Consider the following 24,163-nt stretch of genomic DNA (forward strand, 5'->3'; position numbering starts at 1 on the left):
CATTAGTAGAGGAAAGCCATCAAGGCTGCCTCCAAGTGGCTATAAGTGTGTACACAGATAAATCTAGGACAACAATAAACTGGGCAACTCCCATCCACATCAATGAAGGTGGGATAACTAACATTCCTACGACTGAAAAGAAAGGGGTACATTTATTGCAGTTCTATCTGGCATTAACCCATATATAAATGAAGCAGTGAGATTTATTGACAAATGTTCCACTTTGAAGTACGAATAGTGAACCATGATGATCATGACTGGCTACTTTGATAACTTCCCTGTCCTTGTCTTTCATGGTTCATGTTCAGATTCCAGAGAGGCGATGTGAGCGTAGGCTACTCAAATTGCTCTTCCATATTTTGGTTAAAACAAATATATTCCAGAAAGACAGATAAGATAGATAATAACACCTTTATCAAGCAAGTGATAAAGGTGATAGTCGGCTTGATAAAGGTGTTAGGATCTACACCGAAACGTCGCACTAATTGTAATAAAGAAGTTGTTCATTCATAGAACTTGTCTTTCTTCATCACACCAACTTCTAAATGCCACTCAAAGAAGAAATATATTCAAATCATTTGTTTGTAGAGTGTTTGTTGTTTGACGCAGCATTTAGCAATATTCCAGCTATATGACAGCAGTCTGTAGATAATTGAGTCTGGACCGGGCAATACAGTGATTGACATCATGAGCATCAATCCAGGCAAATGGAATACGATGACATGCATCAACCAAGTCAGCAGGCCTGACCACCCGATCCTGTTAGTCGCCTATTACGACATGCATAGTCGCCTTTTCAGACAAGCATAATATCCTCATTAGATGAGAGAGGTCTGTGAAGAACTACCTCAGTAAGTCAGTCATAGATTGCTTCAGTGACCACTACAAATAACAGAAAATGCTTACCAGCTTGTACTTGTGAGCTAATAACCCCTGGTAAAGTTATTATGTCGTGGGAATGTGCAGAAAGAATGCACGAATCATGCAATTGTGCAGCCTAGATCTATCTGTGTGTGTATTGAAGGTATATTGCACTTTGCAGTAGACATTTAAACATGGAACTTCTCATTGTCAACTCTCATGACGTGGAAATGATACAGAGGTGCACTGGAAGTGTTAGAAGTCCCATGTGACATTCAGTCTGAGATCAAGTTACACCAGTGATACATCTGAGCAAGGTGGCTGTTGTTGCTGTACATTGAGCTGACACACACCTCATGTGGCAAATAGTTCTCACGGACCTCAACCCCTGGAATTTTTAATTATGCCAGACTTAATTATTTTCTTCAATGTATTTGGGCTCAAACTTCAATTAGAAGAGGATTTTTTAAAACAAGTTAGCCTAATATCAACTTTAGATTCTTAATTCTTTTACTTTGCATCCTACCTGGAATATTTACAAAGAAAATCATGTATGGAGCATAGGAGTAAATGATCTATCTTAATGTGTTTGCTTACCGAGCTGGTTATAGTAGTAACAAGATGGTTGTACGGTGTTGTTTTATGTTTAACCAGCTGTACAATTTATTATTATTCCACGATACACATCCATAAAGCTATTGATACAAAGCTTTTTGCAGTGTTCTGGAATTACTGAATTGTGTGTGTGGTGGGGGGGGAGTCAAGAAAAAGAAATAACACAAATTTATTATTTTCTGAAAGACATGAAACCTGAAATGTTCTGCATAATCCTGACTATTATCAGATTATTACACCGGAACTATACACTGATCCTACACTACTGTTAGACTATCTCTAATGTAATACTGACCAATGGCTATCTTACAAAACATGACCAAAACATACCAAGTGAAGAGGACATAAAATCCATTTTAAGTCTGTATATATCCTCATTAATCCCAAAACATTCACAGACCATTTATTTCAGTAGTGCCACATGTCCAAATCTCAGCTTGGATACAAGTTAACATCCTTGACAATACAGTGTATGTTATCTCCATTGTATTACCATATATCCCCCAGACCCATTCCCTACCATAGCATCATCTAGGAAGTGATGTTATTGTCTCCATCAGTCCGATCAGAAACTACTCACATTGCTTGTCAGTGTAATTGGATTGAGTCAGACTCAAAACGAGGGTATTGTGGTAATTGGATCCTGTGTATTCATCAAAATAAAATTGAGATTTATATAATACACTGGATTATCAAGGATGATCAGTTAAATGAAATAAGAATCCGGAGATGTTTTCAGTGATTTCAGATTAATTCGGTGAAAGTGGAAAGACTGACCTGTGTCACGGTCAAGGCCATGGACAAATGAAATTGTTCTGGTTTATCATAAATAACCCACCAACTGAGCCCAACTCTTTACAGGTTTGTGAAAACTAAATCATCAACACAGTGCTTGTGAAACAAAAAATAAAAAATTCAGTTCAGACATTTTTGTACTTAAGCAACAATGCCATAGTGTTTAGTCGGTTAACAAGGGCAAGAGAGAAATAAATGTCCTTTTGTTTACCTATTTGCTGAGAATCATATTCCTTCAAATTCATATTTGTCTTACAATGATTGTGATAAAGTTGCTTAACTGAAATATTCAAATATAAAAATAAATAAACAGAATCTCTAAGTCATTCTCCAGCTGATGTTATTCAGCTTGAAACATGATCATAGCCGGCTCCACCGACGTCGATGTTGCCTGGGGTGTGGCGGCCACTGCTGCTGATGTTGCTGCAGTCTCTATTGTCTCTGCCGTCGTGAACTGAGCCTGGCCAGCCGCAAGTTGCTGAAACAGACCGAGGAAGATTGTACTGTACAGTGTACAATTATAACACATTCGGGTCTTCATGACATTTTTCAAAACTGACGGGGTTGGTAGGGAGGATATATGTTGTCATTGTTGACTGTTAGTGTTAGAGTTGTGTGTTTGTTTGTTGTTTAACGCCGGGTGGTCAGGTTCGCTGACTTGGTTGATGCATGTCATCGATCCCAACCAGGTGGATCGATGTTCATGATATCAATCACTGAATTGTCTGGTCCAGACTCGATTATTTACAGACCGCCGTCATATAGCTCGAATATTGCTGAGTACGGCATTAAACAACAACGGACCAAACATGATATCAACCACTGCATGTTTTTTTCTGGTTTGGATTTAGTAATGGCTAGATTTCCACAATACAGTTGGAACATGGCTTCTTGTGGCATTAGGTTTGGTTTGGTTTGTTTGTTGTTTAACGCTGCACTCAGCAATTGGGATCGATGACATGCATCAACCAAGTCAGCGAACCTGACCACCCGATCCCATTAGTTGCCTCTTTAGATGGCGCAGTTGCCTTTTACGGCAAGCATGGGTTGCTGAAGACCTATTCTACCCCTGATCTTCATTGGTCTCCTGTGGCTTTAACAACAAATGAGTGAGTGAGTATGGTTTTACGCAGCTTTTAGCAATATTCCAGCAATATCACGGCGGGGGACACCAGAAATGGGTTTCACACATTGTACCCATGTCGGGAATCGAACCCGGGTCTTCGGCGTGACGAGCGAATGCTTTAACCACTAGGCTACCAGACCGCCCCTTTTACAACAAAGATAATTAAATAAAACAAAAAATACCTGCAAACTTGCATGTATGGCTTCAAGCTGACTGGGGTCCGTGACGACAAGCACCTGTTGACCCTGGTCGCCGACGGTGATGCTGGCAATGCCCTGGGCTTGTTGTAACTGCTGAAGCGCAACTTGGCTCGGTGCATGCAGCGTTACCATCCCCATCCCTCCAGCATCCTCAACCACGCCTTCGGCAGATACCATGGCAACCTGACAGAGAAAAATACAAGCATAACTATAAAAATAAGATCGGTGAGAGGTCCTCATGCTACAAGATGTATTGGGACAGCTGCTTGTTTCAACTGTGAAGGAACAGTGTAGTTCAAGTCATTGGACACACAACCAAACTATGGTAGCAAATGGGTCCAGGGTATTTATAGCACTAGAATGCGATATTTTTCACTGGACAAAGCCAACACAATAGCAGGAAACTTTCCACAAAATGTTACTGCTGTGATGACCTACCTGTTGAGGTTCTGATGTGTTGATAACCAGAGTACCCTCCCCTTCCTCCTGAGATGCTCCTCCCCCCGCCAGTGTGACTTGTAATCGAGATCTCTTATTGGCGGGCTCCTCGCCTTCCTCACCTGCCAACACAAAATAACAGTCATTCAAAAGTGATGAGGCTCTGCCAAATAGGAACTGGTATGGCAGTTTTGGCATGACATTGTTACTGCCACGGGGAGGACTAGGTCCTCAGTACCTCTTTCTTGTATGATGGTGATCCTGTGGATACAGTGGGTGCTTCGCATTCCAGATACCGTATTCGACGTAATAAGCGCCCCGCTCTAATAAGCGCCCACGGCGATATTTGCTAATATATTGGCTAGTGAACAATCCCAATGAGCACCCCTTCCGATTGATCAATGTACACGTGATTTATTTATTCGTGTTTAATACGCACATATGCACATTTAATTATGGGCAATTAAATTCTGGAAAAATATATCTGTCGTATATAAACCTTTCAGGCTGTCAGCATAAACCACCAAATATACGATCTTTCAACCCAAAATAATATTCTAAAAAGAGCCCCCTACTTCTAATTTTGAGAGTGCCCTGGACGCTTATTACGTCGAATACGGTATTACAAGGTGACTGTGTGGACATGCCCCCAACTGTAACAGCCCACAACCCTACCGTGCGTGGTTCCTGCTGAACCTACCCTGCGTCAGTTGCTGGTGCTGCTGCTGCTGGGCAAATAACTGAGCCTCACTCTCAGCCGTGGTGTCCTCACCGTGAGCTGTCCTCTTGTGCATGGCCAGTGTTGATGTCTGCCGATACGTCTTGCCGCAGTGGTTGCAGATGTATGGCTTGGAGTGTGTGTGCACCACATGGTGCTTGTAAAGGCTGGAGTACTCAGTGAACCGCTTGTTGCAGCCCTGGACTGTACACACATACGGCTTTTCACCTGCAAGGAGAAAATCAGCATGGAATAATTGTTGTTATTTTGTTTATACAGCCTGACTGTGTGTCTCCTGCCTCGTGGGGATTCAAGATCTGCATAGGTCCCCAGCAACCCTTGCTGGGCGTAAGAGATGACCACATGGCTTGGTGGTCAGCTATTGATCCTGACAGTGTGGAACACTGCTCACAATATCAATCACTGGATGGTCGTTTTCTTACAGGCCACCATCATATAGCTGGAGTGAGTTTTTGAGTTTGGTTTTACGCTGCTTTTAGCAATATTCTATCAATATCACGGCGGGGGACACCAGAAATGGGCTTCACACATTGTCCCCATGTTGGGAATCGAACCCAGGTCTTTGGCGTGACGAGCGAACGCTTGAACCACTAGGCTATCCGACCGCCTCATATAGCTGGAATGTTGATGAGTGCGGTGTAAACAACACACAAACTGTCTCCTAAGCTGAATCAGGCCAGAATTCTGAGCTGATTATTTCTTCACTGCTGGAATATTACTAACTGTGGTGTTCCAGCATTGAGGGAACCTATTCACTCAGCATGCTTCCTCAGTGCAATGCAAGATACATATCGATAATCAGTACATTTATTTTACACTGGTAACAGTTCAACTTACAAGACCCAGCTTATAATATACAGACACAGTCAAAATGCAAAAGCCTCTCAAGCTGTTCCACCCATCACAAAATCACAATCCCCTACATCAGACGATTTCACAATACCATGAAATTTAAAAACACACAGAATGTCAAGACACTACTGAACGCCTAACATGAAATCAGAAGTTCAAGAAAGGGAGATAACTCTGTAGTCCTATAATGTACAGAAGATCATGACAGCCTGTAGTGAGTATGGTTTTACGCCGCTTTTAGCAGTATTCCAGCAATATCACGGCAGAGGACACTGGAAAATGGACTTCACACATTGTACCCATGTGGGGAATCGAACCCGGGTCTACGGCGTGACAAGCAAACATGTTAACAACTAGGCTACCCCACTGACTGCCTGTAAATAACTGAGTCTGGGCCAAATAAACTAACATAGAACAAATCAATTTAAATGTCAGCCTGAAAAAAAAACAATGTTTATAATAATACCAAGATATCAAGAAATGGTATGTAATAGCATTTATGATACAAGATCATGTCATCCGAGTGGCTAGTCACCATCTTGTAACAACTAATACACTATGTAATATTTTCATATCATATATATTCATACTATAGTGATATGAAAATACTGAGTGGTCCTTAACTTCTTTTGGGTAGTATGCAAGCAAGCCTGCATGAAAACCATGACACCAAGTTCAAGAAGATATCACTTGCATCCCACATTACAAACACCCTTGACTGAAGCTAGTGGCATGGACTGCGTACCTGTGTGTATTCGGACATGGTTCTTGTAGTTGGTTGCGCTGGCGAAGGCTCGTCCACACCCTTCCACCTGGCACACGTACGGCCGCTCCCCGGTGTGGGTTCGGATGTGAACTTTACGAATGTTGGACGTTGTAAAAGATCTATCACATCCCTCAAAAGGACATTTGAACGGCCTCTCTCCTGAAATCATCAGAATCAGCTAATGAAACATATTTTGTTTCAGGAAAGTTCAAAATGAAACTGAAAACTAGACAAGGCGAAAACTGAATGAGGACGAAACTGAAAAGCTACACGTGTCAGTTTTAATAAGCTAATGAAGGTTGGAAGTAGTATGAGTCGCATTCTGTGTAAACTTTGCAGGAAAACATGAAGTATTGACAAGGAAAGGTGGCCATGTTGTCAGTATTGAATCCAAATTCTCTAAGCATTCCATTGAGACAGCATTGGAGTGCATATATACACAGAACTTTAGCTTCATTAACCAACACATTTCGGAGACCAAATGCTGCACCATTATGTCTGTGAGGATTCAGAAACATGGGTCATCATGAGGTCTAAGATGAAACTTATGATACAAACATAACATATCATAATTGTCATACCAAATCAAATGTCACACTAATTTACTGTATGAGATGCAAATGTTTCGGAGAGACTAGCAAAAATTCAAGGCAGAGCGGCAGACATGTTTCAAATCGAATAAACATTTTTAGAGCATGATAAAAGTTTACATAAAAAGGGTGATCGGCAAATATGATAGTCCAAAGGAAATCCAACCCCGCCCAAAAATAATAAATGACTAGACTCTTATTTTACATAAACCACTAGTCCGAAATGAGTTGCGGATTAGCTCAAAACTCATAGTCAAAAACTGATGAAAAGTTTCAGGTTCACATTTTCACATTTTTTGCACAGAATTAGATTTTTTATTTACACTCTCAAAAAGTGCAATTTTTAACAAATCAGAATTGAGTTTGCAGCTGACCTGTGTGAGTGCGGACATGTTTCTGGAGATCGCCAGACGTCTTGAATGCTTTATCACAGTTGTCTTCTGGACATTTGTAGGGTTTCTCCCCTGTGTGTACACGCGTGTGACTCTTGAGGCCATACCCTGTAGCGAACGCCTTCCCACATGTCAGGAACTCACACTTGAATGGCCGGTCCCCAGTATGAGATCGCTCATGAACCTTTCAATGGAAGCAATGTAGCAATGAAATACCATTGTTTCAGTTCATTTACCAGGCAGTCTACATACTAATTTATTTTACCAGCTTCAACTTGAGTTGAGGACTTGAAATCATGATCTTGAAATAAACAACCAATCAAAATGCCTCTTCTGATTTGTTTGTTGTTGAATGGACAAGAAAATCCAGTGAATGATATAAGCAATGATCCAGTGAATCAGGTACACTGACATGCATTTAAATCACAAAAACGGACCCTCCAATTCACTGAGTCGCCTGTTACAACCAGTAGGTTGCTGTGGCCTATTCTAACCCGGTCTCCCTTTGAGGTCTCACCTTGAGATGATGTAGCGTTGTGTAGAGGCGGCCACACCCCTCGTAGGCACACCCATAGGCCTTCTCCCCTATAGCCAACGCCTTCTCGGTGGCAATCCGGTTACAGCCCTGGCCAAGCACTGTCTGAAGAAGAAATTCCTTCTTGTGAAAATAATATACTGTACATATTCTAGTGATCCATCTAAGGATATATAGACATGTCACATGAGTGTCTTCATATCAACTCGTAGCTACATGTATATGGCTAAAATAATGCCAATGCAACGTTAAATTTCAACTCACTCACACTTCATATCAAACAAATCAACATGAGTCAATAAAGTTATAGACAAGGCGTTTTAAACTTTTGTTGACCCACGTTGATTTATTTGATCCAAAGACATTCAAGTGAGAATCTATTTATCTTCAAAAATCATTCTTTAAACTTTCTCAGTTATAAACAGTAACAACCAGCTTCAGTCAGAGAGATTGGGGATGTCATTTGATTGTGACGTCATGGTAACCAATGATATCAAAATGATCTGGTAAGTGTGATGATGCAATTTCATTGAAGCGATATCTCCTAGGAGACATCACTTGATCTCACCCAAGCAATATCTCCTGTGGAAGTTTTGAATGAACTTTATATTAGAATAAATTATAAGTTTTTCATTCCCATCCACCTCACTAGCACACAACCTTCCTCACAGCAATTTATTGTTCTTGATCACCAAAACAGATGAAGAAAATCTCTGTGTGTGTTCTCTTATTTCTTTATTTGATGAAACTCTATATAGACAGTCCAACCAAACCTTCATCTTCATGGGAATCACATCCATTGAAAGATGATGCTCTCACCTCACATTATTTTCAATATCTGCAGTGAGAGGAACTAACCATTTAACCACTAGTCCTTATAATGATAACATATAGCAACACCCTTAAATAGGGCAAATTTCTACTAGTCCTTGGATACCTAACTATTGGGCAGATTGGTAAGGACTATAGGACTAGTTTCAATTTCTAATGCTGATTTGGAAGAAAAAAATTAAATTATTATCACTTACGGATATTTCATTATGTAATGTCACCTAAGTTTTCAAAGTAGAGTTTTAAACTCAGACTCAATATAACATTAAATTTTGAATGATAATTACAGGAATGACACCCTGTCTAAATTCTCATTTGAAACCTCTAAGTGCAGTGTACATGTACTCACTATGGTGGTAGGATTCGTTGCAGGTTTGTCATCCTCCTCTTGATGGATGTGAGCGTGTGCCTGCTCGGCAGAAACCTGTAACACATACATTTTCTTAAGCTCAAAAAAATAATAGCCTTGGTTCTAAGGTACCGCCCACATCATCAGATGTCTGCCGCACGTTTCGTTTTTATGTCCATTTAAAAAAAATAATTAAAAATCCAAATACTTAAAAACAATAGGACCCAAAATAGCACACAGTTACTTCCCTTAACATGCACACTGCTTCACTGTGCATCTCGTGTTATGGTCATGGCAGCAAAGGGAGTTTGTATGCGTCTTTATGCAGGGAGGCCCTTCCCAGGTTGATGGTACACCACTGTTTAGTTTGTTACATGCTAGTCTGAACAAGCAAAACCAAAAAAACACCGCCCACCCTCACTTCATATTCAAAAGTCATTGCCTGAGAAACAATTCTTTTTAAAAAATTTTAAGCCTTAATGATTTTGTTTTACTGGTCTGTCTTGATCCAGACTTGATTATTTACGGACCACCATCATAGTGCAGCATTTAGCAACAACAAACAAATCACATATATGTGAGGGTGAGTGAGCAAGTAGGTTGGGCTTCATGCCACTTTAGACATAATATCAGTCATATCAAGGCATGTCAGCTTACGACATCACATTAATATATAAGTGAATCGTGACACCAATACACATGTGGTGTCTCCATAGGCAATGAGTGGGTACCCGGTAGGATGAGAAGGTGACGTGACTGTTAACATTCTAGCACCTAACAGGCAGCTTGGTTGTATATGAGAATGAACACCAAGGGGTTATAATGTACGGTAGCTCCTTGAGCATGCATCAGGGTTTGCACTCAGTGCATTATTATTTACATAGAAGCATATAGTAAGACGAATGTACCTGGGACAGGTGCTCCAGACTGAGTGCGCTGCCGTCTAGAGTTGCTGCCTCACCAAACAGTGCTTCAGGATTAGGGTGGGCGATATAGGCCGTAGTACCATCCTCAAGCGTGATAGCTTGGAGACCCTCGGCCACTGGGAAAAGAAAGAGTCACTATATTATTTAAAAACATCCAGTCTTTGTTGAGTGCTATAGTTTAACATGGATACCATGCTCAGACACAGTGTACTGACTCCAAGCCGACCAGTCCTTGTTTTAGCCCGTCAATGGCAAGCTACAGGTAGTGTAACAAGTACCACCTTATAACCTCTTTTGATCTGACATATCTGAGGATCTAACCATCGACTTTCCACATTGGGGGAAGTCTCTCTATCCACTTCATCCCAAACAAACAGTTAGAACTATATTAATATGACCTGGAAATATTAAATTGCAATTTGATTTTAGTCCCCTGACATTTGCTGCAGACGAAAATTGGCCTAAGAGCAGGTCTATATAAATCCATGTTCTTGCCATTTCCAAAATAAATTTATTGAGCTACACAAACTTATCTCATCTGACCGCAAAGTTGGTTAAGAAAACCCAATAAACCCTACATGTAAGACAGTGTGTCGCTACATTAACCCCCGGCCCCCTGAGGCGACCTACTTGCAGCTTCAGACATGGGTTGCAGTTATGCTGTGGTGCTACTCTAACCCCGTCCCCCTGTGACGACGTACTTGCAGCTTCAGACATGGGTTGCAGATATGCTTGCTGTGGTGCTACTCTAACCCCGCCCCCCTGTGACAACCTACTTGCAGCTTTAGACGTGGGTTGCAGATATGCTGTGGTGTTACTCTAACCCCGCCCCCCTGTGAGGACCTACTTGCAGCTTTAGACGTGGGTTGCAGATATGCTTGCTGTGGTGCTACTCTAACCCCGCCCCCCTGTGACGACCTACTTGCAGCTTTAGACGTGGGTTGCAGTTATGCTGTGGTGCTACTCTAACCCCGCCCCCCTGTGAGGACCTACTTGCAGCTTTAGACGTGGGTTGCAGATATGCTGTGGTGTTACTCTAACCCCGCCCCCCTGTGAGGACCTACTTGCAGCTTTAGACGTGGGTTGCAGATATGCTGTGGTGTTACTCTAACCCCGCCCCCCTGTGAGGACCTACTTGCAGCTTCAGACATGGGTTGCAGATATGCTTGCTGTGGTGCTACTCTAACCCCGCCCCCCTGTGACAACCTACTTGCAGCTTTAGACGTGGGTTGCAGATATGCTGTGGTGTTACTCTAACCCCGCCCCCCTGTGAGGACCTACTTGCAGCTTTAGACGTGGGTTGCAGATATGCTTGCTGTGGTGCTACTCTAACCCCGCCCCCCTGTGACGACCTACTTGCAGCTTTAGACGTGGGTTGCAGATATGCTGTGGTGCTACTCTAACCCCGCCCCCCTGTGACGACCTACTTGCAGCTTTAGACGTGGGTTGCAGATATGCTGTGGTGCTACTCTAACCCCGCCCCCCTGTGGCAACCTACTTGCAGCTTTAGACGTGGGTTGCAGATATGCTGTGGTGCCATCCTCCAGTTGTATTGGCTGACTGTCCACCATCTTCTCTCCCGACGAGGGGTCCACACCGCCCACTATAACACAGACACATACTTCAGCCTGGCGGCAACATTTCAAACAAAGCTTAGAAATCAATCTGTGATCAGTGATGTTTTGATGATACATAAATGTTCACCCATTTATTAAGTTAATATTTACACATTAACATCCTCATCAATAACAAATCATCTTCCCGAGACAAGAGAGTTAACTGACTATAAAAGTCCAGTTTCCACCCTTGCCGAACTAGGCTGGTATTATGGAGTTACATTTTGGCTTGACTAATGAGTCTATTCATAGTACAATCAAAATCGCGCGCCGAAATCAAAATCCGGTTCGTAAACTGTCGTGCAGATTTCGATCAATTGCAGGATTTGCAAAGGATGTGCACCGCCAACTCGTTGTCAGCAGTTATTATTCCAAATCTTTTCATGTTTTTAATCGAGGTGCTCACAGGATTTGATGCATTTCGCGATGTAAGACCTGTTTTATCACAATATAGATCTTGATTATCGATCAGATCGTCCTGACTGGGCGCCACCATTTTGTGTGAAGCAAACGTAAGTGATACGAGAGGTGGAATCTGATTGGTCCATAGGAGAGGCTTAGAAGGGACATAATAGCCACTGGTGGCGCTACGATCGAGCCCAGCAATTCCAGCCTAGTTCGGCAAGGGTGGAAACTGGACTTTTAAAGTCAGTTAACTCTCTTGCCTCGGGAAGATGATAACAAATATGCAACAAATCAGTCAATCTAACTTAAGGAATACAGTTTCATACAGTTTTAAATAATGATGAAAACAAGACAAATTGAATGTATTTTCAATAAAGTACAGAAAATATCAAATAACAATTAATATCACTGTATATGAGTTGGAAACAATTTGAATGGTCGAAAATGAAATCCTTACCAAATCTCAAACCTACATTATAATAATGTGATATTTGAAAGCTTTGCTGCATACTATAAACAGTCTATTCTTCAAAAATAGTTCCATCCCTTTGGTAACCACACAATCAGGTAGACACTGGAACCTTTATCCGTTCTACCCAGTATATGTAATATACATCAGATAAAGATGTTATTGTCTGACCCCAGGTATATACAGAATCTAGCCCAAGTGTTTTTTAATGCAAAATATATTAGCATGAGTACCAGTATATGTAATATACATCAGATAAAGATGTTATTGTCTGACCCCAGGTATATACAGAATCTAGCCCAAGTGTTTTTTAATGCAAAATATATTAGCATGAGTCAACAAAGGTTAAAAATTCAGAGGCTTGCCGAGTTTTAAACTTTTGTCGTCCAGTGTGGACATATTTGATATCAAAATAAACAAAGGTGACATTAAATTTATTATCTAAAATCATTCTTACTATTATTTCAGTTTGTAAACAGTATAATGCGGTGTTTTAAATAGAAAATAATGGTCACCAGCTTCAGTGTCAGGGGGATTAGTGATGTCATTTCATTGTGACATCATGTTAACCGATGATGTCACAATGGTCTGCCAAGCATTTCAGCCATATCTACTGCTGATGACAGTTTTGGATGACGAAAAATATAATCAGTCATCTATATTTAGTACCTTTCTCGGCAATGCTCTGCACGACGGCCGTGCTTCCATCCTCCAAGGTGACCGTCTGCCCCTCCAGAAACTTGGCATCTGATAGAGAAAGCAGAACAATTACTCAAATTTTCAACAAGCTTTCAACAAACTTTCAACAAACAATTAAACCAGTTAAAAACATGTCTTTTTTTTCATGTGTGTCACAGCCCTCTAATAAAGAAGTTTAGGTGTGCATTTAAAATGTGACAACTAGAAAAATAATTTCGATCCATCATAGGTCTCAGTAAATGTTATTTCAACAAGGCTAGATAATAAGCAATTGTAGTTTTGAATATTTTGCCCCTTCCATTTCATTGAATGGAATAATAATCTTTTTCCTTTCTGAATACCTAGATGTGTTTTGCACATCATACCATGCATAAAGTGAGTTCACATTTCATTCTGTCCATGTGTTTGTCATTTGTGGTTTCACAAACGTTTTGTAAAAAAATGTATTTTCAAAACTTACCTTTCAGGGAGTTCAAACTTATTAAATGTGTCATTACAATTTAAAATGTGTCATCGGCAAAGTTAGAACATTTTACATGTCTATCAACATCACATCAACTTTACTGAAACATTTTGCATTAAAAAAAAATAGTCTTGGTTCTCAAGCACTGTCTGCATCATCATAAAGTCTGCTGCACGTTTCAATTTTATTTCCATTTAAAAAAAAAAGATAAAAAATCTTAAAATATTCTGTGTCGCGAACACACAACCCCGGCAGTTAAATGCTACAATACTTAAGAACAACATGAAAACCTATAGCAACCAATCAAAATGAAGGAAGCCTTTTCTTCAGCCAATCAGAATCAGTCTTGCTGACTTGGTTGATGCATGTCATCGTCTCCCAATTATGTGGATCGATGCTCATGATATCTACGACTGGATTATCTGGTCTGGTATATTGCTGAGTGTGGCGTTAAGCAAACAAAGATAACTTCCGATATTAAGAGAAAAAAAAAACACAGAACACAAACTTTCCCTTGATAGTACATCCTTTTGTAGCTCAGAAACGACAAGACGTATAACATATACACAACAATTTATAAACACAGCTTTATGCTTTTGCATTCAGAACTCCCCAATGATATTAGTTTTGGAGATACAGGAATCAGGTAAGCTTGTCTGAATATCTAGAACACATACCATGTACTAAAAAGCCTCAACACTGATCGACTGATTCTTAAGTTCACTGACACGACCTATGGAGATGTCGTCAGACCTTCATAAGGAGAGTTATCACATCGCAGTAAAAGATCTGATCTTAATTTAGATACATTGTATTTCCCATTCACTATGGAAACTGACCCCTCGGATGCTGTATGAATGCTGTGGTCCCATCAGCTAGAGTGACGGCTTGGACAGTCTGGCCCGCCTCCGTTGAGACAACAGTGCCCTCTGGTAGTGAAACCGACACACTGATATGCTGAGCATTGTTGGGGTCATGTACCATGTTTTCTGCTTGCTGTCGCCAAAAAATCAAAAACAAATTTTCACTAATATAATATTAATACTGGTAGCAAAACCTACCAAAAAGTAGTCATTTCTATGTTCTTTGTATTCTATGCCTGGAAGGGTAGAATAAGGGCTGAATAATTAAATTGATATTTCTTAAGTAAAAAAATTGGAAATGGCAGTTTTTCTGTCTGTACCAGTATTGTACTTTATGTTAATTTTTAGTCTCCTCAGGGTTAAAAAAAAGATGTGTAAAACTATTCAAATTCTATAATATTGTTGATAATCTGCACCAAATACAATAGGCTGTTGTTATGGAAACAGAGATTACTCCATTTAGCACCAATGAAGAATCTTAAATATCAACAGATAACTGTTTTCTTTGATTGAGCAACTGTAGTATAAGAAACTGCTACCAAATTCCACTATATGTATATGGTTCATACACACTCAGGGTTTTTTATATTGGTTCAGTTCCTAGGACACTGGTTGAATGTCATCCAAAATATCTTGAAGATATTTTTCAAACTTGGTAATGATATAGAACAATGTCCTATAAACACTTGATAAATAATGAGAATGTCCTATTGTCATGTCTCCAGCAACATCCCTAAGTGCTGGAATTTAACCCTGTTCAATTAAAAGTACCGGGAACTTAAACTTACACTTATCAAAGCTAGGTGAATTTGGTAGTCAAGTTATTTTTTCTTTGTATTTTTGATATACTAGATCACTTAGTCATATCATGTATAAGTATATTATACGATTATTATCATTCACCCTGCACTGGATCTAAATATGACACTCAAGTCTGGAATAATGTATTTTTTAGGGCAAAAATATTATTCAATACTATATCCTGACTCATACTTATTGCCTATCTATACTCATTTCCAAAGTGGTTGGCGTGAAAATGAGAGAGTGTCGAACCGGGCTTCCGGTGCGCATATTCAGTCCAGGGGTGCTTTCAGGTGAGATGTTTGCTCTGTTCTCCAGGAACACAGTTCAGGAAATTTCCACTACCTTTCGGAAATGAGTAGAGATAAGCAATAGGTAGGAGTCAGGATAAGATAAATTAATAGGCTGTGGATGCAAAATGATGTTTTCTTCCTAATATTATTTTACACAACTTCCTCATCACTTACCTCGTTGGCTTGAAGCAGCAAGCCTATTACTTGTTGTGAGGACACCGGTATGGCATTGGCCAGTTCACTTGCTGTGGGATCCATCATAGACACAGTGGCTACACTTTCCGTCTCGTTTTCAGTCACATCATTGGAGTGCTCTCCTATGTCGGCCACGACGATGCTCTCGTCCACCCCTTCCATGGAGTGCACTGGGTCACACGACTCCTCCCCACCTTGTTCAATACCATCTGTTTCCGACGGCAACGGTGACATGTGATCTGATTCGACCTCAGGTAGATCAGACTCAAGGTCTTCTATCTCCATTGCTTAGACCTACAACTGGACAGTGAAACAGAATTAACTCAAACCAATGAGACCCAAGATGCATATATTAATTATTATACGGCCCACTGTAACTTGATTATGCCCTCATATTGCTTTACGACGGGCCATTATCACGCCTGTTGTTAGGTGACGTCATAGGGTAGGGATAGGTGACGTCACGTTCAATAGTGACGTCATCTGGTTTGTTCTATGACGTTTCCATATTTGTAAAAGTGGGTCACTGACATTCGTGTTGATTGCAGTAAATGTTTCAAAACCGATATTGTTGTTCTTTTATTTGATAACAAATTCCATCCATTTTGGCTATAATAACGTTAATGCTCTTTTTCAGGGCATTATCACTTGCAGAAGCCCTTGGTCTTTTCAACTGCCCTCCTTCGTCAGACAGTTAATGGAAGACCTCAGGCTTCTGCAAATGAAAATGCCCTGAAAAATAGCGTTACCCTTACCGTATCCGACGTAATAAGCGCCCCGCTCTAATAAGCGCCCGAGGCGATATTTGTTAATATATTGGCTAGTGAACAAACCCAATTAGCACCCTTCCGATTGATCAATGTACACGACTTATTTATTCGTGTATAATACGCACTCGTGTGTTATATGCACCCTTAATTACGGGCAATTAAATTCTGGAAAAATGTATCTTTCGTGTATAATACGCACAGACTTTTCTTTTGTATCATTTCAGGCTGTCAGCATAAACCACAAACTTTACGATCTTTCAACTCTTTCACCAAAATTATATTCTAATAAAAGCCCCCTAGTTCTAATTTTGAGAGCGCCCTGGGCGGTTATTACGTCGAATACGGTATATTAGATTACAGAAAAGCTTAAGAAAGATGTAACTGCAAAGGTTCCACACAAGTAGAACCCTTTGCTGTTTATAATAATATTTAGTAAGAATGGTTCTGATCAATTCATCCTTTTTTTTAAATCATTTATTGTGTATACATACTGCAAATATTGAAACAAAAGATACACCACTCAACAGGAGATTAAAGAACACCCTATTTATTCATATGACTTTAGTTAATCAGAGCTACAGATAACCTGCATATTTGCGTAAAATACCCCCCCCAAAATATTCAAAACCCAATTACTTTCAATGAACTTGTGTAAAGAAACGCATGCATTAAATGAAAAACTCAAATGTATAAAACAGCATAAATACCAAATGAAGCTTTTTCAGCATGCGTACAGAGGAGCTAATTTCCAAAGCACAATTACCAGCTAATTTATTTTCCGAGTCAAACCTATATATTTAGAACAGTTATCATGGTTATGTACATTCTAAAACATTATTTCATAATTTTTTTAAATCTTAAAATGTTTCCTCTTTTGGAGAAATACCCAATAGAGTCATGAATACATGAGTGAAAAAATATTGGTCACCCAATGAAAAGTGTAATCACCCAATTAAAATAGAAACCCTAGAGTAAAAACTCAATTGCTCAAAACGTTATCTGGAGCTCTGGTTAATCTGTCCTGACTGTTGGGTATTACAACACACAGCCTTGTATTGTACCATAACAAATTATGGTTTTTCTTTACACATTTTAAGTGGTCTACATTGGACATAGCATCAAAATTAGCACCATTTTCTTCACTAATTCAATCACATTCTAAATTCCAATGGAGAGATCCATGGAATGAGTGAGTGGAGATTTATAGTAGTATGTCCTTCATACTATTTGTGTAGCCTTCTGGATGAGTGAATGAGTTTGGTTTAAATCTGCTTTGGAAATATTTCACTTATATCACAGTGGGTCAGCTTTTGGGAGGAAAGTCCCATGTGATGCAGGTCTTCAACGTTTACCCTGTACTACTGTGGTGATACCCACAAGCAGTGTTCGAAAATAAAAATATTGCCGATTGCCATCAGCACCCACAAATTTCAGAAGCTGCAGGCCCTGACAAAAAAATTCAGGCCTTCATTAAAAATAACTGCAGCTTATTAAATCGAAACATAAATTTACTGCAGGCCTCAAGGACTCATACAAATTTGAAACTATGGCCTGATTCGAAATATACCTGCAATGGGCCTACGGATAGGCACTTGTCTTGAACACTTCCCACAAGCATGGGTATGATCTTAATAACCAAGGGCCATTATCAAGGCAAATCTGGGAGTTACACCTGTGATCACTGGTCACATACCCAAGGAACCCTGCACAGAAAATTGCTGCATCTTTGACGACCCATACTGGATGACTTTTGTTGGAACCTCTACATATGTACAAAGGGACATTACTCTTGTATCCATGATTTGTTAACCTGGAAATTTAATATATACTACTCAAAAGAAGTTAAAAAACAACCGATTTGTTCATATTACAACAGTTAATCAGTCACGGCATGTTAACCACTTGGCTCCTTCAACACCAGTCAACAGAAGACCTTCTCCACGGGCAGGTGATTATTCTCGACATCGCTGGTTGTGTGGGGAGAACATTATATCACAGTATCCTCGGCAGGTGTTGCTGAGGACCTATTCTGTACCCAGATCTTCACGGGTCCTTGATTCTGTACAGTTTGCTATGATATTTGGTAGGTGGAATATTGCCGACTGCGCAAAAAAGACATTCTTTACTCCATTTTTTATCTCAGTTGGCGAAGTTCCAAATTTATTTTTAATATTTACTTTGTTGTGAAGTCCTCCCATCATGGTGTTACCATTCATCTGGCTGCAATTTATCAACAAGGTCAAAACTATTTGTTTTGTAAATAATTGACAGTGATTGTTTACAGACTGAACTTTTATTATGATTATTGGGTATATGGAACAATGTATTTGGTGAATGTGTAATCATTATTTGTCAAAAGTGAGTCGTTATGTGTATCAGTCAGCAATAATTTATGTTTTGTCTGGGTCAATCCCTGTTTCAGTTGACTCATCCAAACCTGAGTGAGTGAGTGAGTGAGTGAGTGAGTGAGTGAGTGAGTATACGCCGCTTTTAGCAATATTCCAGCAATATCACGGCAGGGGACACCAGAAATGGGCTTCACACATTGTACCCATGTCGGGAATCGAACCTGTCTTCGGCGTGACAAGCGAAAGCTTTAACCACCAGGCTACCCGACCGCCCCCCCAAACCTATGTGAGTCAGGATAGTATGATGACTCTTTTCAGCCTTATTCCAGAAGTACCCAGTACCATAGTACCCAAGTTGGTTGGTTGGTTGTTTTACGCCGCACTCAGCAATATTACAGCTATATGACGGTGGTCTGTAAAATAATCGAGTCTGGACCAGACAATCCAGTGATTGATATCATGAGCATCGATCCACGCAATTGGGATCATAGACCTGCTTCAACCAAGTCAGCGAGCCTGACCACCCGATCCCGTTAGTGCGATAGTACCACGACTGTGTTATGAATTATTATGGCAGAGTTAGGACATCATCAAGATTTGTCAAGGTGTACTATGAAATGATGTCACTACGGAGTCAGTATGATTTCATAAGACGCCTGTACGTTATAAATAATGACATTACCAAAAAGGCGCAATGGGTGAATTTCCAGGTATTTGGATTTCTCCTTCTTCACCATGTTCAGTAACCTGGAATATATGCAAGCTGCTGCTCTAGAGGATTAGTGAGTATGGTTTTACGCCCCTTTCAGCAATATCACGGCGGGGGCCAAAGACATGGGCTTCACACATTGTACCCATAGCAGGAATCGAACCCAGGTCTTCGGCATGACTAGCCGACGCTTTAACCACTAGGCTACCTGACCACCCCTGCTCTGGAGGAAGAAGAAAATCTGTTGGTTGCTGCAGCTTTGGTTGTCTGAAATAGGGGTCAGCGTGGACGTCAAAGGCACAGGCAAAGAGAAGTTTGGGTGAAATCATGGCTCCTGCAGCGTCCATATTTGGTGAGTATGAACACCTCCTTGTGGAATGAATTCGAGAAGACCCCAACGTAAGAACTTTTTCCGTGTGACCAATGAACTTTTCAATGAGTTGGTGGAACATGTTGGACCTCATAGTCATATACGGAAGGATGCCTTTTGGCATGACGCATGTCGCTAGAGCCAGATGTACGGATTGCAGTAAGTCAGTGTGCCATGGCAATGGGCATTTAAATAACAGTCCCTGAAATCTGTGATGCCTTTACTCTTGAGATGAGATGTAGTTATGCAATGTCCAAGCAGTTCTTTTCCCTTTCCACCCTGTCAAAATGGCTTCACGAAGTAAATAAATAACACCCAATAAAATATTGATGCTCTAAAACTCAAGTTCAGCATGGCAGATTGTGTGTGTAACTTTCCTAAGATCAACAAGAGTCACTTGACACAAAAACATGTTCTTGGCGGCGTCTTGTTCAAGCTGTGCAAGGTCGCAGCACCATCCTAGTGACAGCTTATCAGCACCATAGCTGTCTTGGCTTGCCGTGGGTGTTGTGGCCACTAAGAATGAATACGAATGAACAAGACTCTGTCACGCCTACCACGACAATGTCACTACGTTACGACACTCATACGATGCTGCCAAGGTGTACCCCGTTGTTTTCCACAACTACGGATGAGCAGGATGTGTTTTTAACATTAAAAAAATATTGTGCTTCTGTACAGTGGCATAAGGTTACACTGTGGTGGACTATGATTGAGAACGAACACTTGTACAATGCTGTTACGATTATAAATAATTGAAAACTTGTGCTCTACGGTAGCAAACATCGGGTATGTGGAAAAGGGGCATAACAGTTTTAGTCTACTAGTCCTTATCATGATAACATATAGTGAAATCCTTAAAAAGGACAAATGTCTACTCGCCCTTATGATACCGTAACTATTGGGCAGTTTGTCAATGACAATAGGACTAGTGCCAATTTCTTACACTGGGTATTGATAGCTTATTTGGGGGTTCAATATATTTTACTTTTGTGTCAGGTGGATTGAGTCTTTTTAAACCAATTCTAATTTGCATCTGTCCATGTCTGCACCGATTTTGTCACATATCACATGAGCTCACAACAGCGACACATGTCTAAGTAACAATAAGGGACTGGTCATTCATTGGGGGGCTTGTAGGAGTTACATGTATTCCCTCATGAGAAGACCAATAAGTAGGAACAGGTTTTCATGCTTCGTTTCATATAATTGCAGCATATGCAATCTCAAAATACCTCTGACAAACGTTTACAAAATGCCAATTTGGAACAAGATTTTCCCAATTTGCCTGCCAGGGACTCTTATTTAAAAATCACTTAAATCCACCAGGGTTTAACTCGACTTACAAAAGTGAGGGTTCAGAGGAGCTCCAATTATTAATTTTAAGGATCCTTGCAGGCAATATGAGGGTCCGGTAAAGTAGTGAAATGGTGTAGTGTACTGTACGTTGTGGTAATAACTTAAGAGCCTGGAATGAATCAATGATCATGGACAGTAGTCATGATTGATGGATGAAATAACAGAATCCCATAACTGCTCTTGATGCACTGTAGGTACTATGAATATGAACAGGCTATATTTTTTTCTGCGCCTGTTCTCAATAGTTGTGCATACAAACCCTGGCAGGCACCCTAAAAAATTAACAGTCCCTAAAGCATGAAAAGAAAGATGCAATACTTCTTTCTATTATCCACTGCAGTCAAGTTCACATGTCAAGCATATAATGGGTAGGTTTCTCGGCAGGATAAAAAGGATTTTCATGCTAATTTCTATCCCTGCGAAGGTCACTAAGGATATTTAACCTTGAATGTGAAGTGATTCATGATCGACATTATCAATATTTCACTATCTTGTATACAAACTGATGAAGGAACGTAGTGTATACAAAACCCTGAAGTACTAACTTTACATGACAGACCATTGCAAAACATGAAAGCAAATCACTAAAACATAAAATATAATAAAATCACTTTCAAGGGAGATAACTGGATTTCAATTTTCAAGTCCATCCATTTTTATTATGTTAGAACAGGAAGAATTCTAAAAATTTGATTTCACTGTTTTACTTTTAATGTTAGCTGTGTTTTAAGTTCAACTTCTAGTATGTAAACAATATAAAGTCTTTTTCACAGAAATTGATCGGAATTGTAAGACTATCTGAACAGAAACCTGAGTCGAAAACAGGAAGCTAAAACTGGCCTTGATATGAGGATAAAAATTAGTTTCCTTATTGTCATTTAATGCAGACACAAGGTCCTGTTAAGATTTAAATTTTACGAGACTGCAGGGTAACTTGTCAATCTATTGGCAACATACAAACTCATCTTCCCAAGGCAAGGGCGTTAACTGACTATAAAAGTCCAGTTTCCACCCTTGCCGAACTAGGCTGGAATTTCCAGGCTCAACCGTAGCGCCCCCAGCAATGTCCCGCCTATTGACCAATCAGATTCCATCTCTCATATCACTTGTATTTGCTTCAAACAAAATGGTGGCACCCAGTCAAGTCGATCTAATCGATAATCAAGATCTCTGTTGTAATAAAACGGGTCTTACCCCGCGAAGTGAATCAAATCACTTGAGCTCCCTGATTAATAACATGAAAAACATTGCAAAATATCTGTCAACGCCCAGTTGACGGTACACATGCTTTGCAAATTCTGCAGTCGACCGAAATCTACATGTTGAAATACACTCTTTAGATTAAGATTAAGATTAATAACATACCAGGACTACAGAGCTGTAGATAAGCTGCGTATTTGTGTAAAAAACATATTAAATAAACTGAAATATGCAGATAAATCAAATCCCTAGCATATTACATATGCAACAAAATGTATAAAAACACTATTGAAATAAAACGTGTGCATAGAACTGTTAGATAAAACGATTGCATATCAGACAATAAAAGTATGTTCAATTTCAATATCTTTCAAAATGTATTTCTACAAAACATATTCAGTGAAACAAGTTTATTAATTACGACAGATTTCAGTGAGATGTACAGTATATAAATTGCTGTATTACAGTTACTGTTGAATTCTGAGACCTGGAAATATCACTCAAATATATTTATCTTAGAATGATCCAGGGGGAAATTACTGTTGCTCTGACGAAGAGACTGATGTTGTTTACCATTTTCAGGAATGAAACCAGACATTCCATAAGTTAAACAGTTCTAACTTGAACTGGGTATTCAAAAAGGTGATCTGCCTCCAAAACAATGATTTATTTATTTTTATTTCAAATTAAGATGTAAGCAAAATTATTAGGCCTAGTCTTGGACTATTTTAGACTAAGACAGTCGACATGGCCTGTCCAAAATAAACTGATGTATCCACTAGTCAACCTAATAAATCGGCCAATAAATCTAACAGCTGTTTGCTGGCTTAATAATACTTATGTGTATTTGGCAACAGTGAACAGATACAATGGCGAAAGCAGTACGGGGTAAGAGGAGTTATATCATGGTCAAGTTGCATAGCGACCATAATTATTTCCTTTATACACGGAAACCACAATGCATTTGAACTGGAGCAGATTTCAGTATATTAATCAATAAGAATAAAAAAAGACAAAAACAGCTCCACTAATTCGACCTTACAAGGTAGTTTTAATTTCTTCACAGAAACATAGTCGTGCAAATGGGTCTCAACCTTGTCTAATAGTTTTATTGTGAGGGCAATATTTCCGTCCGGTTTCCTTGTCGCTTCTCCATAAACACGGTCAAATTCGTCCTCCATGATGGTTTGAGGTCAGAGAATTCGCAAACAGAGATTGTAAACGAAAATTTGGACTCAAAATCACCCAATAATACCGGTTTTGATCTGCACAGCATCGCCCCAACCCCATATCGTCTCGCGACCCTTCCCGAAATACTTTTCGCCGACAAAAGTTACAATGAACACTGGGAAAACTTACCCAAAAATCCTCACAGGACCGCCATGCACTGCTTCTCTCGGGCTGGCTAATTATGCATAATTTATGCAGGAGCTAAGGCCATCGATAAATCCAAGTTTTGTAGCTACACTAACGTGCTGTAGATACCACAAACAATCCTATGTAGCTATAAGTTATCGTTTTTAAGAATCTACACAGAAATAATGCTCAAACAGAGCCCTAAAGGAACGTGATGTTATATTTCATCCAG

At 39.9% G+C, this 24,163-nt stretch overlaps 1 protein-coding gene across 3 annotated transcripts; it reads right to left on the reverse strand.

Annotated features, from left to right (window-relative positions):
* Positions 1-735: 735 nt before the first annotated feature.
* On the reverse strand, positions 736-24,163 carry LOC124115063 (zinc finger protein 143-like). Of its 3 annotated transcripts, none has more exons than XM_046475898.2 (14): positions 23,935-24,163; positions 15,799-16,113; positions 14,507-14,663; positions 13,175-13,252; positions 11,514-11,618; positions 9,998-10,131; positions 9,090-9,164; positions 7,892-8,014; positions 7,357-7,558; positions 6,372-6,551; positions 4,736-4,981; positions 4,036-4,157; positions 3,580-3,780; positions 736-2,749 (listed from the first exon to the last, which is right to left on the reverse strand). In XM_046475898.2, the coding sequence occupies exons 2-14, from the start codon at positions 16,102-16,104 to the stop codon at positions 2,612-2,614; spliced, it is 2,067 nt and encodes a 688-aa protein (XP_046331854.1). In that variant the 5' UTR covers positions 16,105-16,113; positions 23,935-24,163; the 3' UTR covers positions 736-2,611. The 3 variants fall into 3 exon arrangements, with proteins under 3 accessions (XP_046331854.1, XP_046331855.1, XP_046331853.1); XM_046475899.2 differs by having other exon boundaries at positions 4,808-4,981; positions 15,799-16,119; XM_046475897.2 differs by having other exon boundaries at positions 15,799-16,119.

This window comes from Haliotis rufescens, unplaced genomic scaffold, assembly GCF_023055435.1.
Source record: "Haliotis rufescens isolate VD_foot unplaced genomic scaffold, xgHalRufe1.0.p SCAF_6, whole genome shotgun sequence".
Classification (NCBI taxonomy): domain Eukaryota; kingdom Metazoa; phylum Mollusca; class Gastropoda; order Lepetellida; family Haliotidae; genus Haliotis; species Haliotis rufescens.